Source organism: Dermacentor silvarum, chromosome 5 (assembly GCF_013339745.2).
Source record: "Dermacentor silvarum isolate Dsil-2018 chromosome 5, BIME_Dsil_1.4, whole genome shotgun sequence".
NCBI classification, from domain to species: Eukaryota; Metazoa; Arthropoda; class Arachnida; order Ixodida; family Ixodidae; genus Dermacentor; species Dermacentor silvarum.
This window is the reverse complement of record NC_051158.1, coordinates 163,777,057-163,799,697: the sequence shown is the minus strand read 5'-3', so window position 1 is coordinate 163,799,697 and position 22,641 is coordinate 163,777,057. Positions and strand designations below refer to the sequence as shown.

At 48.2% G+C, this 22,641-nt stretch overlaps 1 protein-coding gene across 3 annotated transcripts in view; it reads right to left on the bottom strand.

Moving 5' to 3' along the window:
* Window positions 1–7,690: 7,690 nt before the first annotated feature.
* The window catches only part of LOC119454527 (astacin-like metalloprotease toxin 5), an 81,069-nt gene continuing 66,118 nt past the window's right edge, over window positions 7,691–22,641 (bottom strand). For all 3 annotated transcript variants that reach the window (XM_049666888.1, XM_049666887.1, XM_049666889.1), the window contains exons 5-6: window positions 12,923–13,098; window positions 7,691–8,019 (exon numbers count right to left, since the gene is read on the bottom strand). In XM_049666888.1, the coding sequence (XP_049522845.1) occupies window positions 7,799–8,019; window positions 12,923–13,098 (397 nt within the window). In that variant the 3' untranslated portion in view covers window positions 7,691–7,798. The remainder of the gene's footprint in view (window positions 8,020–12,922; window positions 13,099–22,641) is intronic.

Sequence of the window (22,641 nt, the reverse complement as noted above, 5' to 3'; positions counted from 1 at the left end):
ATGCACGAAGTTAATAGAACTCCTGGCTCATCGGTGATGTGTATATTAAGCATGAAATCAATTTAGCTCCCGTTGTCCGTGACCTTCAAGTGACCTTGAGCCAGAAGCCACAGCTGCTATCCGGGCACCCAAACGAGGACATCCGGGCATCGTTGCGAGAACAAAACTAGATCATCCGGGCAACCAGTCAAAAGTTAAGAAAATGCGGTCTCTGGCCCCCAGCCCATTGTATAGGACCGCATTACATACGCTAGTTACTGCATACACAAGTTCCAAAACTACTGCTTTTGACTTCTTCTTCATGTCTGTTCACAATATCACTGAAGCTGTAACTTCTAGTACGCTGAAGTTTTATTTGTCATTTCCAATAGTGACGTTCAAAGGGCAGGTAGAGGGCACCATACACTTGATTGTCATCTCTTGGCGCTGATACAGGGTCGCCTGTGCAATTTTCAACGCCAGCGGTCCGTGAATTCCGCGGCGCATGTTTTGCGCCGCCTCCTTCGAGACATGGCGCCACGATGCGTGACTAGGCCGGCAGCGTCCAGCGCGCCGCGGATGGTTGTTTGGCCGAGACGAGACTTGCAACCAGGTTCAGTTCAAAACAGGTTCATTTCGGCTCAGTAAGCTTTCAGGCCTGCTCCGCGGCACCAATCTGCTTTGCCGGTAGCCATTTCATGCTTACAACTACTCTCGATTACGGAAGAGTAAGCAATTTTTGTGTCACCTTTGTAACGTAGGCTTTTTTAAAGTGCATGGAATACAAACACTGTGTGTTTTATGCCACCGGTAATGCGTACCTCAGTTGGGACAAACATGACCCAGTATTGTGGAAGCTTCCCCATCACGAGTGCTCATGCGGTCGAGCGACATTAATTTTTAAACACGAAACTCGCAATTACGGCTCGTGATTGTACACCGAAAGTACTCGACAACCATATTTTTGTTTGTTTTCAGCCATAGCGTTTTCTTTGAAGAATGAAGAGAGCAAGTTGGCAAGAGATCGATAAGTCCTTCACTCCTGTTCCCATGAAAGCCCTAACAATTGCAGTCGAAGACAGCGAACAAGCCGCCTCATCAGCAATATTCCCAACGGTGCCATTGGACGAGAAAAACACGAACATCTGTGTTCCTCCTGGGTTGGCATCTTATAGCATATCGCTACCTCTTGAAGGGCACCCTTCTTTTGCATGTAACCAGAATACTGAATATCAGATCGAAGGATTGGACGTGATAGTCTCGAACCCCTGCCCGGGGTGGATGTCCGTCACTTATATAGTGCCAGCTCAATGCGACATCTGAAAGTTTGTTGGCGTACAAGTCGATGACTATACACTAAGCGGAATTGGTTGGAAACACACTGGTTCCCTCCGCATAATTAGTTTCCCATACTCAGATCACAGGGAAAATGGCAAACATGAGAAGCTATATGTAAATAAGTCGCACTTAAACAACTTCAAGTGGCTTGTCCTCTCCGATTCTCGCAGTGGCCTGTAATGCAAGTACTGTGCTTTGTTCATAACAGGTACAATGGAAAGCTATCAGAAAAACGTCCCCCTTCAAGAGCTGGTCACCAAGCCACTCATGCCTTTTGCAAAACTGATGAGAAAAGATGACCTTCTTGTACACGAAGTAAAGAAGTACCACAAAGAAACAATGCAGGCCTAGCTGGAAGGACTTCCTCGCTTGAGCCTGCGCACCTGAAAATGATGTGACCAACGAAATCTGCATTCAGAGTCTACATCAAGTGAACGACAACCGAAACCACCTATTTCCGATCATAAAGTCGACCGTGTTTCTAGGGTGCCACAATGTACCATTTTGAAGGCACCGAGAACTCGGAACACTTCTTGAGTGGTCAAATGAGGCCTCATTAACTTCGAATGAGGGCAATTTCCGCGAGATTCTGCCTTTTCGAGTATCAATTGAGCGGGTACACCGAACTTCAGAAGCACCTTGTCAGCACATCATCCCGAGCCATGTGCAAGACGATCCGGAACGAACTGATCAAGTGTTGTGGAGAAGAGGTTCTTACTGCACTTATTCAGTGGGTGCATGAGTCAGGCGTCTACAGCATCATGTTCGACGAAACAACCGATGTATCTCACACGTGGCAGCTAAGATTTGCCCTGCGGTACGTACGGAAGAACATGGTACGAAAAGACTTCGTCCGATTCGTCTAGCTGTACGCGCGCACCCACGAAACACAAAACCTCTTAAGAACGTCTCGGAACGGCTACAAACGGCTATAGATGTCTTGGTCTACGGGAAGAATGAAAACAGATGTTCTTCTAACCCCAACGTAGGTGCTTGAGGTACACTAGTGTATATTTATCTGCAGTAACAACTCACTACTGGTGTCGCCGCAGTCTAGTTTGATAAAAGCATTCAGAACGTCGAACTCAAGAACTTTTTTAGATGTTTTGTATAAAAGTGCATGAAATGGCAAACGGCACGTTGAAAGTATGTTGACCGTCACGGTTAATTAACGAAAGAGGACCGTCGGGGTTAATTAACAAAAGAGGCCACGGACAAAACGACCTCACAAAAGTAACATAATAGGCTATTTTTACTTATTTTTTTTTCAGGAATAAGGCTAAGTTATTGTTTTCAGCCCAGGGCGCACACACGACACCTCGAAATTAGGTTGCCTCGATGCCCAACATCTTGGCATCGAGGCACCCTACTCGAAACCATTCTTCCATGCTCGCACTGCTTTGGCTGACAGCAGGAGCAAAACGCTGGTGCCACAGTACCGCGCCAGTGCCCTGCGATTAGCTGGTTAGCGTTGGCGGTAGTCAAGCAGACGGGCTCTAAATTTGTCAGGCACCTCGTTCTGTGCTGGCAACACTGGGAGAGGAATTTTGAATCCGTCTTATGGAGCGTCAGATCTGAACTCTCGTTGATCACCCGATACAAACGGGAAGGCCGCATAGATCATCATCATCATCATCATCATCATCCAAAAAACAGTCGCTGGCGCAGACACCGCCTAGTTCGGTAAGGTACGTTATGATAGTTGTGTGCCGTTCTCAGCTGTTCTGATCAATTACTATGGATGTCATCATAGGTTTGCTCATGTTGTTGGGCGTATGTTTTAACACGATAGCATTAAGGATCCCGTGTCGCAGAAAATCCGATGTCGGCGTCGGTGGTGTTGTCTGTCAGAAAAGATCGTCCCGAACCACAACCCGTGTGGCCCATTGGCGTTACTGAACTAATTGAATATCTCTAAGTAAAATTGGTCAGAAATTTTGTGAAGTATATACTACTTACACACAACCTACAGACATGATAGATTCGGATTGTAATTTGAATATACAATAAAACAAAATTCTGTTACGTGGAAACGCACACACAAACCCCTTTTTGCTTGCAATGAGTCACTGCTTGCTCTGCAGTCATTGCTCTGCCCTGCACTGCCGACGGGATCGGCCCACCATTGTTTTCTGTCGACGTTACACCACGAAGAAATCCCGCAATCCTAGCCCTAGACAGCTGCGCTGTAAAAGGAAACGGAGCTGGACAGGCCATGTAACGCGTAGGGCAGACAACCGGTTGGCCAATTAGAGTTACAGAACGGATGCCAAGGGAAGGGAAGCACAGTTGAGGACGGCAGAAAGTTAGGTGGGGCGATGACATGAGGTAATTTGCAAGCTCAAGTTGGAATCAGCTTTAGCGGAAGGCTATCGCGTTCCCCACTTAAAGGCGAAGCTTAAGCGCCCTCCAAGTTTTTGCATCAGTGTTTCGTGAAATCGGCTGTTTTCGCCGACTGCCACAGTGGTGTGATCTGCGCTCGCAGCCTCCGCAAGTTGCCTCTTAGTACGTCGCGCGCTCGCGTAACACTTTTTACGGTAAGTGAAATTCTTTGAACTCGTCTTTTCGTTAGTAATGTCTGAATTTTTTTCCAGCTCTTTCATAATTAAAACGTTAACCACGACAATTATTAGTGGTCGGGCTCTTCTGCCCTGCCGGTTTCCGTCATCTTAATTTTTTGTACAAAAATTCTGCTTGTTTATAGTTACCGTAACACGAAACAACCAGTTGGAGTGATCGAATTCAAGAGGGCGCACTGGCCGCAATCGCGAAACAAACTGAACGTCATCCAGAAACTGAACGTCATCCAGCCTTCTTCCAGGTCCGTTCGATTTTCTTGCGCCACTCTTAACCAGTTCATGGCAGTGTACAAGAAGTTCAGTAATTGTGCAGCTCAATTTCTGCGGTGTAGGTACAATGCAGCACTCGAAACGAATACACGCGGTGCAGGCGTTATGTTTTGCCCGACTAATGTGCATTGAATGCGCAAGTTTGAGATGTCTCGAACCTCAGGTATGATCGGCTTCTGAGGCGTAAATACATCCTGCGCTTGCGTAGACACAGCAGACGAGCGTAAGTGGGGTTCCAGTGGCGCTTTCGCCCGTATGCTGTGTCGTCTGCTGTGCTGCTGCTTCGCACCTGTACGTCGGCGCCACTTTGGCACCGACAGTAGAGATGGTGCAGCAAAATCATGAACCAGCCCTGCACATTTCCCGTACCTTTTGAAACAAACGGCATGATTCAGAGGGTGCCATTTCTGCACCACTGAAACGAATGGTAAAGTGCAGTATACCTCGTGAACCGGTTCAGGTAGTGCAGGCGAATCGAACAGACCTGGTGAAGGTGTTGTGCAAAGGCACGCGGAGGTACACCCGTCTGAGTTGCAGATTCTGGTGTTGAAACGTGTGCATAGAACATGCATGAATCTGCAGGATCCAGCGGTATGCAGAGGTGCTTTGGAAAAATTTTCCATACCTTTTGTCATCTATTCCAATATTACGAATTAGAGGTGCTATCGAAATTTAGTAACTTATTTTCTTTGGCCCTGATTAGGCTGCCACATTTGACCTTTCGCTATGTGTACAATTATTAAGCATGGGCCATCACTTGACTACAGTTTTTGTTGTACAGTGGCTTCTCAATAGCTGTATACTTAACTTGGGGTGCTTAGAGTTACCTGAGCCTGTATACAGGCACTGATGAGTTTGCTATTTTGGAGCCTTTTTACCTGGTTCTAATTTCCGTTCTGTTGTGTTCGTGAATTGATTGATTGATTGAATAACTTTTATTGTTTCAGTCCTGCAGAACGCGTATTAGCACGTCGCGGGCCGCTCCCACGTCGGGACCGACAGGCCTAGCCTGCCGGCCGCATCGTGGGCCTGCTGGACAGCCCAACGTTGCTCAGCCAGGAGTGGGCTGCGGAAAGCCGCCTCCCACCTAGCTGAGCTGAGGTCAGGGCTTGCTATGAAGATACATCCCCAGGTGTTCGTGAATGGCTGTGTTCCTTTTTACACTATCGGTGTTATAATTCATTACGCCGGTTTACTGTAAGTGTTGTGAATTTCAATATAAAATCTTACCTCATCAATTTCTGTTTATGCATATACTTATTACGGTGCAAGAGCTTCCTTTGGCACGTGCTATGATAACGGTTAGGAAAGTGACCGCCGACCGAGGCAGCGAATTGTGATACGTGACGCTGTTGTGCAGGCGCGTGCAGATAGCGAGAGTGCTGGGCTCTTTCTCTTGTTTTTTACGCGGCGAAGTCATAATTTATCGACAATGCCAGCCATGCTAATATAGATCCTTATCACGATCTGTTTAGCAGCTCTGGTTCACACGTTGTCCAGCCGTCAAACCGAATGTACTTACTTCTAAACCACAACTGTTAGATCGAACTACCCTCGAGTGTGAAGAGGGGGAACAGCCGCTTGCTCCTTAGCTGCAGCGCCACGTGTCCTAACTTCGCAACTGCAATCACCGGTTGCTCGCGCGGATATTTTCCCGTTGCCACTGTAAAAAAATTGACTCGCCACCCCAGGCCTGCGAAAGTTGATTTCCAGCGAGGCTGCTGGAAACCACCACTACAACTGCTGAGGGGGTTATGCAATTCCTCCATTGAGGCCTCCTTCGGCGCATTATTTAGCCACGGGAGAATGTGGACGTGCGGACATCCCCTGTGCTGGAATTGCACAACACGACAGGCGGTGGCAGGCCGCCACTGTTCGTATTTCCGTCTCTTTCCCCTTGGCCGCACCTCGTATTCACGCTGCTCCTCAGGAGTCTCAACAATGCGTTGCCAACTCATAGTGATGCTGCAACAATGAAATCAGTTGCTAGGCTAGTTATTTTATATATGAAAGGCTAGTGACGTCACTCCCCAAGTCGCAAGCTGCCGTCGCCGCGGCAGTTTGCGCAACAGTAATATTTTCCGGGAAACGTAGGCGGGGAGCGCTAGATGCTTCGCATTGTTATCAGGAGCGCCTTATCATCATTGATGCGGTTTGGATGCTTGTTTTGTGCTTGTTCTTTATTGAAACGAATGCTGCGATGTCCGTTGTATGCGGGATTCTAAAGAATGTATGCACGTTTCGCTGCAATCGCTGAAGCTTTTTTTCCCCGTGAGGACGACACTGCGAAAAATACCGACCAACTAGAGGCTAACAGCTGCGCAGTAAAAAAAGTAAAGCTTAGCTGCAAAAACAAGAGCGAACACTGAACCGGATTCTTCACGGCGGTTTGAAAACGTCTTAAAACGGATTTTCACAGCGGTTTCGGTGAGATTATTTAGGTATTTGGAAATCCCTCTTCTAGACGGAGTTTCTTGCGACGTTTTTGAAACCAGTTTTAGAACATCTATAAAACATATTCAAGCCGGACATTACAGTAGATATACGGCGTTTCCTAGAGTATGAGCTGCTATTCCGCATTTCTTCCGAACGTTTTTGTTGGCTCGGATAAACGGTAAAAAAGAAGGTTATGTATCTCTTTTGTACTACCTGTGCTCAAGTGTTGTGCAGCACAGTGGGCACATTGCAAATTTCTGGCTCTTCGGAATCGCTGGCAACGTGGTAGTGCTTGGCGCAGCGGAAGCGACGCCTGCGCGCCTGATACCTCCTGCGTTTTTCTTCTGTAATGAGCGACCCAGAGCACTCCATCAAATTAGTGGTTTGATACGTGAGCAGGCAGGGACGCGTATAAAGCGACGTTCAGCAGATAGAGCCGTTGCAGAGGGCGGGTTTAGCTACAGAGGTCGTGATTCACGTTGATGGTGCTTGCAGATGAGCTGGCTTGGCTCAGACCGCCTTTATCCCTTACCTCGACTATAATTCCGAGGAAAGTCGTGAGATCTTTCACTTGCTGGGTCTGCCTGTGTCGTCGTGTGTCGGCTTTGTTTTTACTGGCGCACTCAATTCATTGTCGTTGCTTTGCTTCAGTCTTTGTGGCCTGGCCTCTTATTCGTTATTTTCCTCTTTATATCCCCCTGCTCCCACCCTTAAATTTGTGTTTCTATCCCCTCCATCCTGAAGAGTAGGCAAGCGTTGTGGCATTCTCGGTGGCGGATGCCAACCTGCTCCTTCCCTATTTACCTGTTTGTCCTTTGTATACGTGTGTTTTCATACCGATAAAAAATTATATTCTGAAGTTTTACGTGCATGACTACGAGGCCCGCCGTAGTGGAGGATTCCGGATTAACTTTGACCACCTGGGGTTCTTTAGCGTGCATCCAGTGCACGGTACACGGGCATTTTTTGCATTTCGCCTCCATCGAAATGTGGCCGTCATGGCCGGGATTCGATCCCGTGACCCCGTGCTTAGCATCGCAACGCCAAAGCCACTAATTAAGCAATCATGGCACGCCATTATATCGAATAATAGACGTCATTTAATGTTATAGGACAACTTTCTCATTAGTCTCTCTTCGAGACAACTGCTGTGGATTCGACTTTAGATTGCCTTCAGCACCCGACGACGAATCCGCTCAGCATCTGTACAGCAGCCGAATACGACGGGCGTCGCTGGTGCTGAGCCTCCGTTTGTCGTAGACCTCCTCCAGGTGACTGCCGTCCTTGGCCAGCATGGTGATGAGGCCTTGCCTTCGCGCGAACGATGTCGAGCCGTACAGCATGACCGAGTGCACGTCGAAGGCCGTCAGAAGACGGTTCTGCGAAGGCTGCAGCTTGCGGAAGTTGTGCCGCTTATCTGCGAGTCGGAACAAAGAAACCACTGTACGATAAAGAGAAAGCTGTGCTATAGACCGAGAAAATTCATCCCTCCTGTGCCATGGACGAGTGCTTCTGGTAAAGACGGCCAAGGACGAGCTCAGCTTGCCGACAGTATTTTTAATGCGAAAGCATTATATGGCGCACATGAGACGCAAAATCCAGCGTTGGCGTGACCCCGATGGTCCAAAAAGTCAAGTGAGCCAAAGTGAGCCAATCGAGGCACTTGATGACGTGAATAAGGCAAAGTTAATAAAGGCAGGTTTAATTAAGATAGACTTCATTAAGGCACCCGAACCTGGGTTCAATTAATAAAAAGAATAACCTTACATTAAAATCCCGCTTTCAGAAATATTCTGCAACGTTATCTTCTTTATTAAGGCGCGCTACGCGCAATTATTACCAGGATCTTATTGTAAAAAAACACGAGCAACACGACGCGCTGCTGGAAAATTATAAGTTTCTGAACAAAAATGATTGCTCAGGGACCACAATGAAAATAAAGTAAGAGGACGAAATGTATACTGATCCTCTCAGAAGAGCTGACGCATTCAGCGAGCATTTTTGCGCATCCACGAATACGCAGCAGCTGGCGTGTCTTTTACCTGATACACCTCGGTGTATTCATTCCTTTTATCCCTTTTATCTGCATTCGACGACTGCAGATGAAGTTCACCAGGTCATCACATTTTTGAAGACTACAAGTGCTGGATTAGACCATAATGATCGATGCAAATAAAACTAATTTCGCATGCAATATCGTCAGTTTTCGCACTAATCATTAACAAACTGTTCTCCGCAGGGGTGTTTCCGATCTGTATTAAAGCTGGTAGAATAGTTCCTGTTTTCTTTCAAGAAAGGTGATCAGACTTCAGTAGGGAATTACAGGCCAATTTGTATCCTTCCTTTCTTTTTTTTTTGGTAAAGTAATTGAAAAGCTCTTTCACACTGAATAATGCGCTACTTAAAGAAATTTAACTTTTTGTCTCTTAAGCAATTCGGATTTCGACAAGGATATTCAACAGAACTAGCACTTACTTAACTGAAGAAATCAAGCAAGCTATTGAACTGTGGGCTCTGTATTCATCAATCTGACAGAGGGCGTTCGACACCATAAACCATCGCATCATCATCATCATCATCAGCCTATATTTTATGTCCACTGCAGGACGAAGGCCTCTCCCTGCGATCTCCAATTACCCCTGTCTTGCGCAAGCGTATTCCAACTTGCGCCTGCAAATTTCCTAACTTCATCATCCCATCTGGTTTTCTGCCGACCTCGACTGCGCTTCCCTTCTCTTGGTATCCATTCTGTAACCCTAATGGTCCACCGGTTATCCATCCTACGCATTACATGGCCTGCCCAGCTCCATTTCTTCCGCTTAATGTCAACTAGATTATCGGCTATCCCCGTTTGTTCTCTGATCCACACCGCTCTCTTCCTGTCTCTTAACGTTAGTCCTAAGATTTTTCGTTCCATCGCTCTTTGTGCGGTCCTTAACTTGTTCTCGAGCTTCTTTGTTAACCTCCAAGTTTCTGCCCCATATGTTAGCACTGGTAGAATGCAATGATTGTACACTTTTCTTTTCAACGACAGTGGTAAGCTCCCAGTCAGGATTTGGTAATGCCTGCCGTATGCACTCCAACCCAATTTTATTCTTCTGTAAATTTCTTTCTCGTGATCAGGGTCCCCTGTCAGTAATTGACCTAGATAAACGTACTCCTTACAGACTCTAGAGGCTGACTGGCGATCCTGAATTCTTGTTCCCTTGCCAGGCTATTGAACATTATCTTTGTCTTCTGCATATTCATCTTCAACCCAATTCTTGCACTTTCTCGATGAAGGTCCTCAATCATTTGTTGTAATTCGTCTCCATCGTTGCTGAATAGGACAATGTCATCTGCAAACAGAAGGTTGCTGAGATATTCGCCGTTGATCCTCACTCCTAAGCCTTCCAAGTCTAAGAGCTTGAATACTTCTTCTAAGCATGCAGTGAATAGCATTGGAGAGATTGTGTCTCCTTGCCTGACCCCTTTCTTGATAGGTAACTTTCTGCTTTTCTTGTGGAGAAAAGCAGAAATGGCGAAGATGGCGTCGGCATCGCATACTACTTGTTAAACTCGAATCGTTTGGTATATCTGGTCCTGCACTAAACTTCATTAGAGGCTAGTTGAGTAACCGGTCTCAAATGGTACAGGTTAACGGCCATCCCTCATCATCCAAGCTAATTAACATGGGAGTCCCACAGGGATCAATTTTAGGCCTACTTTTATTTTTGATGTTTATTAATCACCTATTCACTATTCTTGCTAAGATCAAGTGCATACTTTACGCTGATGACACTACCACCTTTACATCCAGTAAATCACTTGCCACACTCCAGTCTAGCCTTAACACCGACTTAAACAATATTACCTTATGGTGCCAAAATAACCATCTGCACATTAATCCCACTAAAACCACATTTAGGGCGTTCCATTCCCCGCGAATTTCAATCGACGTCCCACCTTCTGTTCACATTGGTGATTACGTCATACAGGTTTAGAATGAAGCGCGGTTTCCCGGTGTCATCTTAGATAATGAACTAAAATTTCATGGACACACCCGATCACTTGTGAAAAAGATTGCATTTGGCATCCACATTATCGCCAAGACAAGAACTTATTTTCCACCTCTCATCGTACGATCTTTGTATTTTGCTTATATTCATAGCCATCTTTCGTGTTGTGTATCGTCATGGGCCAATAGGTACTTTACGCATATTGAACGTCTGCAGCGACTTCAGAACCAAGCTATGAGACTAATGACTTTCACCCCATTTGAGTTATCCTGCAATTCCCTAAACTTAACATTCTCCCGTTACAATTATTCCGCCAGAAACTATCCAAAAGTGCATATAGGCTCATCACACACAACATCATCATTAAATGTATTGATCCTGAACACATTACTAACAACAACAGTACCCGGTTTTCCTTATGCAATAATCTTCATTTACCTGCCGTAAGGATGAAGTATGGCAAGTTGACAGCTCTCTTCTCTGGCATAGCAATATGGAATTCATTACCTTTCGAAATAAAATCATCACTAAACGTTGATACCTTTTCCGCGCGCACCAAGCAATATTTAATTCAGGAATTAACCAACTCATCAGAATTTCCTAATTAATTATCAATATGTTTGTCATGTTGCTGTATATATACCATCTGTTTTTGTATAAGTAATAATATTATGAATAATGGAACGAGTTTGGTCTCCGATGTCACATTGATCATTCTTGTTAATATTCGTTGTTATTCTGCTTGTTCACACGCTTTTGATTATTTCTCATATTTTCAATAATTAGCATTCCAATTAACTTGTGTATCCAATTACCTGTTACAGATAATCAACTTACCTAATTATTATTATTATTGTTCACATGACCGTACTTATTTGCTGTTTTTTGTACAATAACCCTATTTACGTAATCATAGGAGGTCCCCTTGGCAGTTTTTTCGAAGCTCTGGGGCCTCCTGCTGTAATACTATCACCATGTAACTCCAACATGACTTGCAATAAACTTGACTTGACTTGGCTTGAGTCGAACCCTCGACCTTTGGTGGTCGCAATGCTTTCGTATTTATCAACGTACGGATAACTAGGTGCCCCTTATTTATTGTTTTTTTTTTTCAAGCAAGACCTATGCAGGAAGGAATTAAACTGGGAGTGAACATGACATCACAGGTAGATACATAGCAAACTATAAATACCACAAACGTGGAGCATATGTACATAATAAAAAATCGCCTTCCCAATTAATCCTTCCGTGTCCTGCTTTTGGCAGTATTTATACTCTCAAGCATCGAACGCAAGAACGACGAGAAATAAACGAGTGGCAACAAAAGGCACAGTGTGTCTGTTCCGTGCAAGTTCAAGAGGGTTCCGGGTAGGGGCGGTCTTATGGGCGGGCGAAAAAGGTGGCCTCCCTCTTACCACTATGGCGCGCCAAGTGATCGAGTGCTCTCCTACACTCCAAACAAAAAAACTTGGAGGACGCTTAAGCTTCGCCTTTAAGAGTAGAACGCGACAGCGTTATCGGGACCCGTTCGCATCGCATCGTTTGCATACGGCAAGTAGGCTTCACTACAACACAGAACGTGGGAAAGCCAGCTTACAAAAACCAAGCTTACACCGATCCCCTTAAAGTCGGCTTCACTTTTAAACAGAAATGCATTGCTGGAAAGACGTTTTCCAGGGGCAATATATGTGGTCATATTAAAATGTGAAGGCCCTAGCACCTTTTTTAATTATTTTATTAATTGCTTGCTATTACCTCGACGCGCGCGCGTGTCCAAAACGAGTTAGCAGGCGAAGTCCCAATTTGACCTGCCTAGGATGCGAGCGCCATCTGGATATCATTTTCACAAGTACCCGAACGCGCGGCTGTAGGTCTGGTAGAAATGCTGAAAAGGGGGTTTGTGTTTGAGTTTCCTCGTAGCAGAATTGAGTTTTCTCGTACATTCAAATTACAATCCGACGCCGATTGGTAAACAATCCGACGGCGAATCCGACGCCTAATGGTAAAGTCGTACTTCACCATTTTTCTGACGGTTTTCACTGTGAGAAATTCAATTTTTGTTCACCAACACCTTGCACCACGTGAAGTGCATGCGCGGTCGGAGTTGTTGGGTGGTTGGCGATGATTTTCTTCGCCACCGAGCCGACATCGCACGCCGCTTGCCTACGCCGGATTTTCTGCGACACGGGGCCCTTAGCGCTGTCGCGTTAAAATGGAGAATCATGCTTTGCTCCCCCTACAGAAGCATCCTGGCGCCGCCTCTACCTCTGAGCATTCGGACGATCGAGTTTCCAAAGAGACGGACAACCATGGGTCGCTCACCTTGTTGAACGTTCTGCTCGAAGATATCGATGTAGGCGTCTCTGTCCGAGCGCGTGTGCTCGTGGTAGAAGCCCGCTGCATGCAGCAGCTCATGCATCACGGTGCCTCTGTTGACGCAGCCAGTTCCCAACGACAGCTCCTGCCGTCCTCCCTTGCGGCCGACATGGGAGCTGCACCTGTGTGCACATTTCATGTGCCAAATTTATCTCGAGCGTTGCTTAATTTCATTTCGCTATTTCGATGTTTGCCACAGAAACCACTACCCGCATGCCGTTCGCAGTAATAGGGTGTTTTAGTCGTGTCTCTACATATCGCGCTGGTGCATTATTGTCTAATGCGGTGTCATGTAACGTGCTATCCTTTACTGAATACCAGCTTACCAGAGACATACATACTTGAGCAGCCGCGTTGGTGCCGCCATTTTGTGGCGAAAATATTAACCAGCGAGAACACATGTTAATGCAGCGAGCAACCATACTTATTCTACACATTACTCATTCTGCCCTTCGACCGCTTACAGGAATTAAAAATAGTTACATAAGTGCAGAATATTGTAAATTATAATCATCATTCTCACGTGTTGTTGTTTCTCGCGCATTATCGTTGTGCTAAACAGCTATATTTTGGTAATTTAAATATTCTTACCGCTAATAAATTATACGGTGAATGATTTTTACAATGCCGCGGTCTTAAAATCTGGAACGCTATTCCTTTTGCAATTATAATGTCACCTCATTCTGCTGCCGCATTAGAAAAACACTATTGAGAAAGATTAACATGCCTGTGACGTAAACGAAGATTTAGAGGGACCGTCAATCGTTTTACAATGACCTTCGTTTTTGCAGCGCAACAGTCGAAGTGTCTACACGTGCGGTGGATTTTCTGGGAAGTAGAAAATTTTAAAGCGGAATTTGTCAATCTGCGTAAGGACGCCCGCAACACTGATTACTGGACGCGATGGCAATGCCATGCCGGTAAAAGGGAGACACTAGAAGAGCGTGGCGTTATTGTAGGATTGGTTACCCTGTGTTAAACCCTGAAACTATGACCCTAATAGCCCTCCTCAGCGCGTAATTTGTCGCATAAATGCTTAGTTTTCTTTTTCGTGGTCACCTATAATCTCACGTACGGGTTTCTTATACAGGTGCAGTCTCTGCAGTTCCTAGCCCATCGCCGGAGCAGGTGCGCATTGAGACATCCAATGTGTGGTCAATCCAAGCCTCTGGTACGATGGTCGAGTAGGCACGTTGTGCTAAGGAATGCCTACACTGTTATTGTGAAAAAGAGGGCGATCCTCGCCCCACTCTCACAACGCTGCACTTTTTTTTTCTCCTTGATTGCCGGAACTCGACATCACATACAGGAGCACGAATGTCCAGGTTTACATATCGTAGGTTAGTAGATAGTGGTCAGAAGGATTTAACATGGCTGTACACTCGCACTGTTGCGAATCCATGATTGCACCCCTCCGCTCATCTCCGCAAAGGCAGCGCCGTTTTAGGGGCGAAGCTCCTTAGGGTGTGGGTCTGTCCCTCCTCTGTAGTATGTAGTAGTAGTCGTCGTCGTCGTAGTAGGTAGCCACGTCTACTTTTATATAAAAAAAAATTCCGAAAGTTGTGTCCGTAGCGCGGAATCAAACCAGTGACCCCTCGCTTCCGAACGCGCGGCGCTAACCACTACGCCACGAAGCACACATGGACACACGCACCACGATGACAATAAATACCCAACATTAACGAAAGACTGCGCGTTTCTAACGCGTTTGTGCTAGCGCGTTACGGCCCGTGTAAGAAGCTGGTGTAAGACGCTGTGGCCTCTCCGCCTTACCCCCGTATTCATAAACGCTCCTCGACTTGAACTTGACTTGCCACCGCCTTGGGCAGCGCGTTCGAAACGCGTTGAAAGCGGTGGCAAGTCAAGTTCAAGTCGAGGAGCGTTTATGAATACGGGGGGTATACTCTCTCAGCAGTCATGTGATGGCGTCGGCAAACGCGGTGCACGTTCCGGCATGTGTAAACGGCTGCGTAAGACGCTGTGGCCTCTCCCCCTTACTAGAGAGTACTGCACGTTTCTAACGCGTTTGTGCTAGCGTCCCCTTAAGCGGGAGATGGTGCAATTTTAATGAAGGGCGCTGTTATAAAATAGGAATGACGTCACATATGGCGCGTGTCATTGGTGGAAGTCAATCGTTCGATTTAGTGCGGCGAGACTGGGCGAATTACACGGAAGATTCACGGTTTACCGATGATTCCCTCCGGAGCTTCGCCCACTCATCATCATTCACCCCGTGGATATGCAGTTTTTTTTTTCAGCACGCGATGGCTGGAAATAAGAAACAAAATTACTCTCTGACGCAAAGAAGAGTTAACAAAGAGCATAAAATACAATTTCAAGCAACACATCATAGTGTCACGAGCCTCGAGAAGTAGTCCTGAAGGTTTAATAAACGTAGAGCAGCTGGCTCTTGGAAGACGCGACCGTTGGGGCTGGCTCGAGCAGAGAAGGAGCGCGCGGTCTTCTTTCTTCTCTTGGGCTCGACCCACTCTTGCCCTCGACCCACTACCTACAGGTGGCAATATCCCCCCTTCCGAACAGAAGCATCGCCTCGATGCTAAAAAAGAAAAAAAAATTGGCGTAGAAGACAAAGAAGAGGAAGGCAGGCAAAGCGAAAGTACACACAAAAAAAATGTAGCCGTCACGCCGGCACAGTCAATGAACGAAGAAGCAAGCTCCCAAAGATAAATGAAAAGTAGAAACAAAGAAGGGAATGAGAGAAAAAAATGAAAACAAAAAAATTACGGACGCGCAATGTACGGCTTCATGCGCACAACATGACCTATGTCTGAGGTCGGTTGTCTTTGTGTCCTGTTCCGTGTCTGCGATGTTGTGTCCGGAACAACTTCGTAGTTTACGTCACTGACGCGGCGGAGCACTTTATACGGACCGAAATACCGGCTCAGAAGCTTTTCACAGAGGCCACGACGCCGAACGGGGGTCCACACCCAAACTTGGTCCCCGGGGTTGTAGGACACGACCCTGTGGCGGATGTTGTAGCGTCGTGCGTCTGCCTGCTGCTGCTGGCCCATATGCAGCCGCGCGAGCTGCCGAGCTTCCTCAGCACGCTCTGCAAATTCCTCGGCGTCAGTTGTCAATAGGTCAGCGTCTTGACACGGCAGCATAGCGTCCAGCATCGTCTGGACTTCGCGACCGTAGAGAAGGCGAAAGGGCGTGAAGCACGTCGTCTCTTGCACGGCGGTGTTATACGCGAAGGTCACGTAAGGCAAGATCCGATCCCATGTTTTGTGTTGAACGTCGATGTACATTGCGAGCATGTCTGTGACCGTCTTATTCAGTCGCTCGGTAAGTCCGTTGGTCTGCGGATGGTACTCGGTCGTCTTGCGATGCCTGGTGTTGCTCAATTAAAAAACTTCGTCCATAAGCTGCGCTGTGAATGCTGTCCCTCTGTCTGTTATTTTGGTGGAGGGAGCACCGTGACGCAAGACGATGTGGCGCATGAAGAACTGCGCTACCTCTGAGGCCGTGGCTCGTGGGATCGCCTGCGTCTCAGCATAGCGTGTTAAATAATCAGTCGCGACGATCACCCATTTGTTACCGTCGGCCGAGAGAGGAAACGGTCCGAGAATGTCCATGCCGACTTGGTAGAAAGGCGTGTGAGGTGCTTCAATTGGCTGAAGTAAGCCAGCCGGTTTAACGGATGGTGTTTTGCGGCGCTGGCATTCACGGCAGCCTTTAACGTACTGTTTGACGCTTGCCGAAAGCCCGGGCCAATAGTACATTTCGCTTACTCTAGCGAGTGTTCGTGAAAAGCCTAAATGACCAGATGTCGGTTCGTCATGGCAAGCGAAAAGGATGTCGTCGCGCATGTCCCTTAGAACCACCAGGAGGTAAGCACGGCTGGTCGAACGAGCATTCTTCTTATAAAGCACGTTGTCTCGCAGACAGAAGGACGTCAGCGAGCGGGACAGATGGCGTGGTATGGTTGTGTCGCGGCCCTCTAAATGATCGATCATCGGTCTAATCTCAGCGTCGTCACGCTGCCGTCTGCTCAAGTCCGACGAACTAATGACGCCCAGGAAGCCGTCATCATCCTCTGTTTCCTGACTGGCAGGATCAATGGGTGCGCGGGACAGCGTGTCAGCATCTTCATGCTTACGGCCAGACTTATAAACGATGGTGATGTCAAATTCCTGTAGCCGCAAGCTCCACCGTGCCAGTCGTCCTGAAGGGTCGCGCATGCTTGCCAACCAACAGAGGGCATGGTGGTCCGTCACTACTTTAAAGGGACGACCATAGAGATAGGGCGAAACTTGATGATCGCCCACACGACCGCGAGGCACTCTTTCTCCGTAGTCGAATAATTCGCCTCGGCACGGGACAGGGAGCGGCTGGCATACGCTATAACTCTTTCCACTCCATCTTGAAGCTGGACGAGCACTGCGCCAAGGCCAATGCTGCTGGCGTCGGTATGCACCTCAGTATCAGCATCATCGTCAAAATGTGCAAGAACGGGTGCTGACTGCAAGTGCTGTCGTAATTCAGCAAAAGCCGCCTTTTGCTCATTATGCCACACAAATGGCGTATCGTCCTTTGTAAGGCGTGTCAGGGGTTCCGCTATCTTCGAAAAGCCTTTAATAAACCGGCGATAGTAGGCGCAGAAAACCAGGAAGCGCCGGACGGCCTTCTTATTGGCAGGAGCTGGAAACGCGGCCACAGCGGCAAGCTTGTCGGGATCGGGTCGGACCCTTTTGGCGCTTACTACATGCCCGAGGAATTTGAGATCTTCGTAACCAAAGTGGCACCTTTCGGGCTTAAGTGTGAGGTCTTCCGATCGGATGGCTTCTAGCACACTCCTTAGGCGGTGAAGATGCTGCTCGAACGTTTCAGAGAAGATGACCACATCATCCAGCTACACAAGACAGGCCTGCCACTTCAGTCCAGTAAGGACAGTGTCCATCATTCGCTGGAAAGTAGCCGGGGCTGAACACAAGCCAAAAGGAAGCACTCGAAATTCATAGAGCCCATCTGGAGTCACAAAGGCTGTTTTCTCGCGGTCGCGTTCGTCTACCTCGATTTGCCAGTACCCGCTTTTTAAATCGAAAGAAAAATAGTGGGCACGCCGTAGTCTATTTAACGAGTCGTCGATACGCGGCAGCGGGTACACGTCCTTTTTAATCACGTTGTTGAGCTTGCGGTAGTCGACACAGAAGCGTAGCGTTCCGTCTTTCTTTTTGACAAGAACGACCGGAGACGACCACGGGCTGTTGGAAGGTTCGTTGACGCCATCGTCAAGCATCTCCCATACTTGCGTACGTATGGCTTCGCGTTCTTTTGCCGACACGCGGTAAGGCTGCTGGTGTATCGGGCGTGCGTCTTCGTACGCGATGACCCTGTGTTTAGTGATGGAAGTCTGGCGTACCTTGGAAGAATGTGCGAAACAGGTCCTGAATTCAAGCAAGAGCTTGCGCAATGCTGTCTGGCTATTGGTGGAAAGTTCAGAATTGATGTCGACATGGCCCAGAGACGTGTCTACTGTCTCCACTACTTCTGACGTGAAGCAGTTGTTAACGTTTGCTACTGCGTCAGCAAAGCGAACGAAGTGCCGCGGAACGGGTGTCGGTGCTCGTAGCTAAAGTTGGTAACAAGCAATTGCGAATGACCAGCACGAATCTGTATAACACTTCGAGGCACACAAACACCTTGCTTCAGTAGGTGTTCCAAGTTACTTTCGGCCACCGCTTCGCCATCGCGTAAGCCACAGCATGTAACGCCGACGAGGACACTGGCTCGTGGAGGAAGCGTTACACTGTCTGCCGAAACACGAAGTACGTCGTCGCGCCTTTGGCCGTCTTGCACGTCGATTGCTCGTGCGGCAGAGAAAGTGATACGACGCTCTTGCAGATCGATAATCGCGCCGTACTCCTGCAGGAAGTCAACCCCAAGAATAACGTCGCGGGAGCATTCGCGTAAGACAAGGCAGCTCGCTACGAATGTAGATCCTTGAATCTCAACTCTAGTCGTGCAGGCGCCCAGTGGAGTAACGACATGGCCACCAGCCGTCCGAATCTGCGAGTTATGCCAGGGCGTGATCACTTTCTTCAGCTGCGTTGCTATTTTCCCGCTTAGTATCGTGTAGTCTGCGCCGGTGTCCCCTAAAGCACTAACGGCATAACCGTCAATAGTCACTGGTATATCGAGCGAAAGCCGGTCGTCCCGTTCAGCTGCAGGTGATGTCGGATCGGTAGGTTTCCATAACTGCGTCCATCGGAGGTCTTCAGCGCTTCGACCGTCAGCGACCTCACCCCCAAAGATCGCCTCAGTTAGTTTTCCCGGCGGGGACTGGTCGACCGCTCGGGAGAATACCGCTGGGGCGGAGGTGAAAATCGTCTGGGAGACTGCGAGCGCTGCTGAGAGAGGTAGTCCTCAATGTTCCGGGGTCGCTGGCCGTATCGGGGTGGCGACGAGTATACGGAAAAGCCGCGAATCCCAAGGCGCCGGTATGGGCACTGGCGGTACAGGTGGTCAGCTTCACCGCAGTGGAAGCACAGAGGCCGATGATCGGGTGTGCGCCAAACATCCGACTTCCGAGTGGGCGGGCGTCTGTCGTCGACGTAGTGAACCGCTTGCTCCGAATGGTGGGCAAATGGAGCGGCATGAACAACCGGCGGCGGTGTATACCCAGCGTCGTAGTACGACATCGGCTGCGCCGACTGAATTGACACCGTAGGAGGAGCACGAACGAACAGCGGCGGAGAGGGAGCAGGGCGCTTCAGGGCTTCAGCGTAGGTCGCACGCGGATATTCAGGAGGTACTGCCGCAGCGTTAGCAGGAGGCAAGGTGTCACGGAGCGCCTGGTGCACTTCGTCCTTGATAATGCTCGCTATGGAACTTACCGTAGGGTGCGGTGTTACGGCGGCCTTTTGCAACTCTTCACGCACGACAGAGCGGATGAGTTCTCGCAGACAGTCACCGTTGCTTCCTATGGCCGTGAAAATGTCAGCAGCAGACATGCTGTTTGCTTGCCGCTCATACATGTTCGAGCGATGCAGAAGCATCTTTTCCGTGGTCACGGCCTCGGACAAGAACTCCGCGACCGTCTTCGGAGGGCTCCGTACGAGGCCAGCGAAGAGTTGCTCCTTGACCCCGCGCATCAGATGACGTAACTTCTTCTCCTCCGTCATTCTTGGATCCGCCCGTCGGAAGAGGCGCGTCATGTCTTCGACGTAAGTGGTCACCGCTTCGTTTGGCAACTGGACGCGGGCCTGAATCACACGTTCCGCTCGTTCGTGGCGATCAGCACTGGTGTATGTCTCCAAAAGCTGACGACAAAACTCGCGTCACGACGTCAGTTGCTCCTCGCGGTTCTGAAACCACGTACGCGCGCCATCTTCCAGGTAGAAGTAGACGTGTCTGAGTTTTTCCGTGTCGTTCCATTCGTTCACGGAGTCCACGCGCTCGTATTCAACCATCCAGTCTTCGACGTCTTCGAACACTGTGCCATGAAACGTCTTCGGGATCCGTGGGCTCTCAAGTGTGTACCGGTTCGACATCGTGCTTCCCGTACCGGTTGGGGCGGTTTGAAGAGAAGCGCTGGTCATACCGGTTGATGTGGTGGGAACTGTAGCGTTGACGACTTCTGGAGACAGTCCCCTGATCCTGCGGCTGGCCCGATGCACGGGAGTGTCGACAGGCACTGGATTCGTAGTGCGGATCCTTGGAGGGGTCTGCAACATCCGTGAAGACGCTTACCCCGCACCTCCACCAGTTTGTCAGGAGCCTCGAGAAGTAGTCCTGAAGGTTTAATAAACGTAGAGCAGCTGGCTTTTCGAAGACGCGACCGTCGGGGCTAGCTCGAGCAGAGAAGGAGCGCGCGGTCTTATTTCTTCTCTTGGGCTCGACCCACTCTTGCCCTCGACCCACTACCTACAGGTGGCAACAGTATCCCCGTAAAAATAACTCTACTGGCGCGAGTTTTCGGTTACGTTACGGTACACAGATTGGTTGACACTGTCACCGCCAAGCGACGGCACATCTCATTTTCGCACCCCTTTCCGAGACAAATTAAAGAAAAATCACCGCCCAAGCACTCCGTACAGATGGTTAACCAGCGAAGCTGAAACGTGCGGACCCGGTGTTTAGCAGTGGGTTAATCCCGACGCTGTATTGAAGCGTTTCTCAATTATTGTTTACATATGTTTGTGGTTGTAGTTCAACACAAGCGCCAATCGCGGGCGGATGCTGCTAACCACGACGCTGAGCTAACTCGAGATATCGAACGCATGCGACAACGGCGAGCCAAGGAGGCGGCGTTGCGGGCAGAGCCGGCGCGCGTGCTTGGATACGACGCAGAGAACGACGTCACTAACGGCGCTGCCAATGGCGCGCGCGCTTGGGTGCAAGGTAGATAATGAAGTAACTGATAACGCAGCCAATGGAGACGTTTAGCGAAACATGGGACGAACCATTTTTCGTTTCGCCTAGCCATATACAGCTTTCGCTGTAAAAAATGTCCCAGTTTCACCCAAAAAGCGAAGCATCGATTGCGATAGCAAATTAATGGACAGCTATAAGAACTAGGGATAGTAGTTTTATTGGCCGTATATCTTGTAAACATTCGCTTACTAAATGAATTAACAGCACGGTGTAACGCGTTCACCGGTAAACATGAACACATCTAGCTCGATGACCGCGGAAATTCGCTGTCAAAACGCTGGAGTGATCGCTTTGTATATCGCTGGAGTGATCGCTTTGTATATCGCTTGAGTGATCGCTGGAGTATATCGCTTTCAATATACGGTGGCCGCGCGGCTGCGCCGTACGCAGTCACCACCGGAGTAGAACGCCCCCCCCGTGCCTCGCGGGAGGGGGGGGGGGGGGGGGTGGAGGCGTGCCTAACTGGCACATACAGCGTACAGCGCGCGGCGACGACGTTACCACGTTTGGACTTTATACGGAACCTTACTGCGGCGTCCATGACCACGTCGACGGCAGAAATGCGCTTGAAGTGCCCACATAATTGCCATCGCAATAGAATGCAATATTCCTTGTTTATGGGATACAAGTATGCTCGTTTCCGTCAATGTGACAGACGATCTTCTCATTCGCACCACAATCCCAAAGATAAGTTCTAAGCGGTTCGCATTTGCATTTTTCGCATGTATATGAACTTTCTAACTCAAAATTATTTTGCATATTGTATATTTGAACACAAGATTGCGTATTTTAGGTATATACGATTTATTATATTTCTTACTATATTATATATATAAAATATATTTGCTCAAAATTGTAAATTTAATATGGGATGAATTGATGAACTGTTGAATTGATACTTGACGATTGTATATCTGATTTTGTGCAACGTTGTTTAGCTTGTCTGAATTGCTATTGCAAAAAAATTCTTCCATTGGACACTAATCTAGGGCTATGGGTCCACTGAGTGTTTGCAAACTTTGTGTAAAAAGAAATAAATAAAAGTTAATCAATCAACCAATTCACCTGGATGTGGAAAACATTGAAAACGACGTATCGTTAAGATTCTGTCCTGTCTTCGTTTTCCTTGGACGTTAACGCCCACGTGATACAATTAAATAACATGTTCAGACATGGCTGCGTCCATGTGGCGGTGCTGTAAAACGTCTACACATGCGATCTGTCCGGCCTACGTGACATCGGCCGGAAGACAGTGGAACCAAGTACGC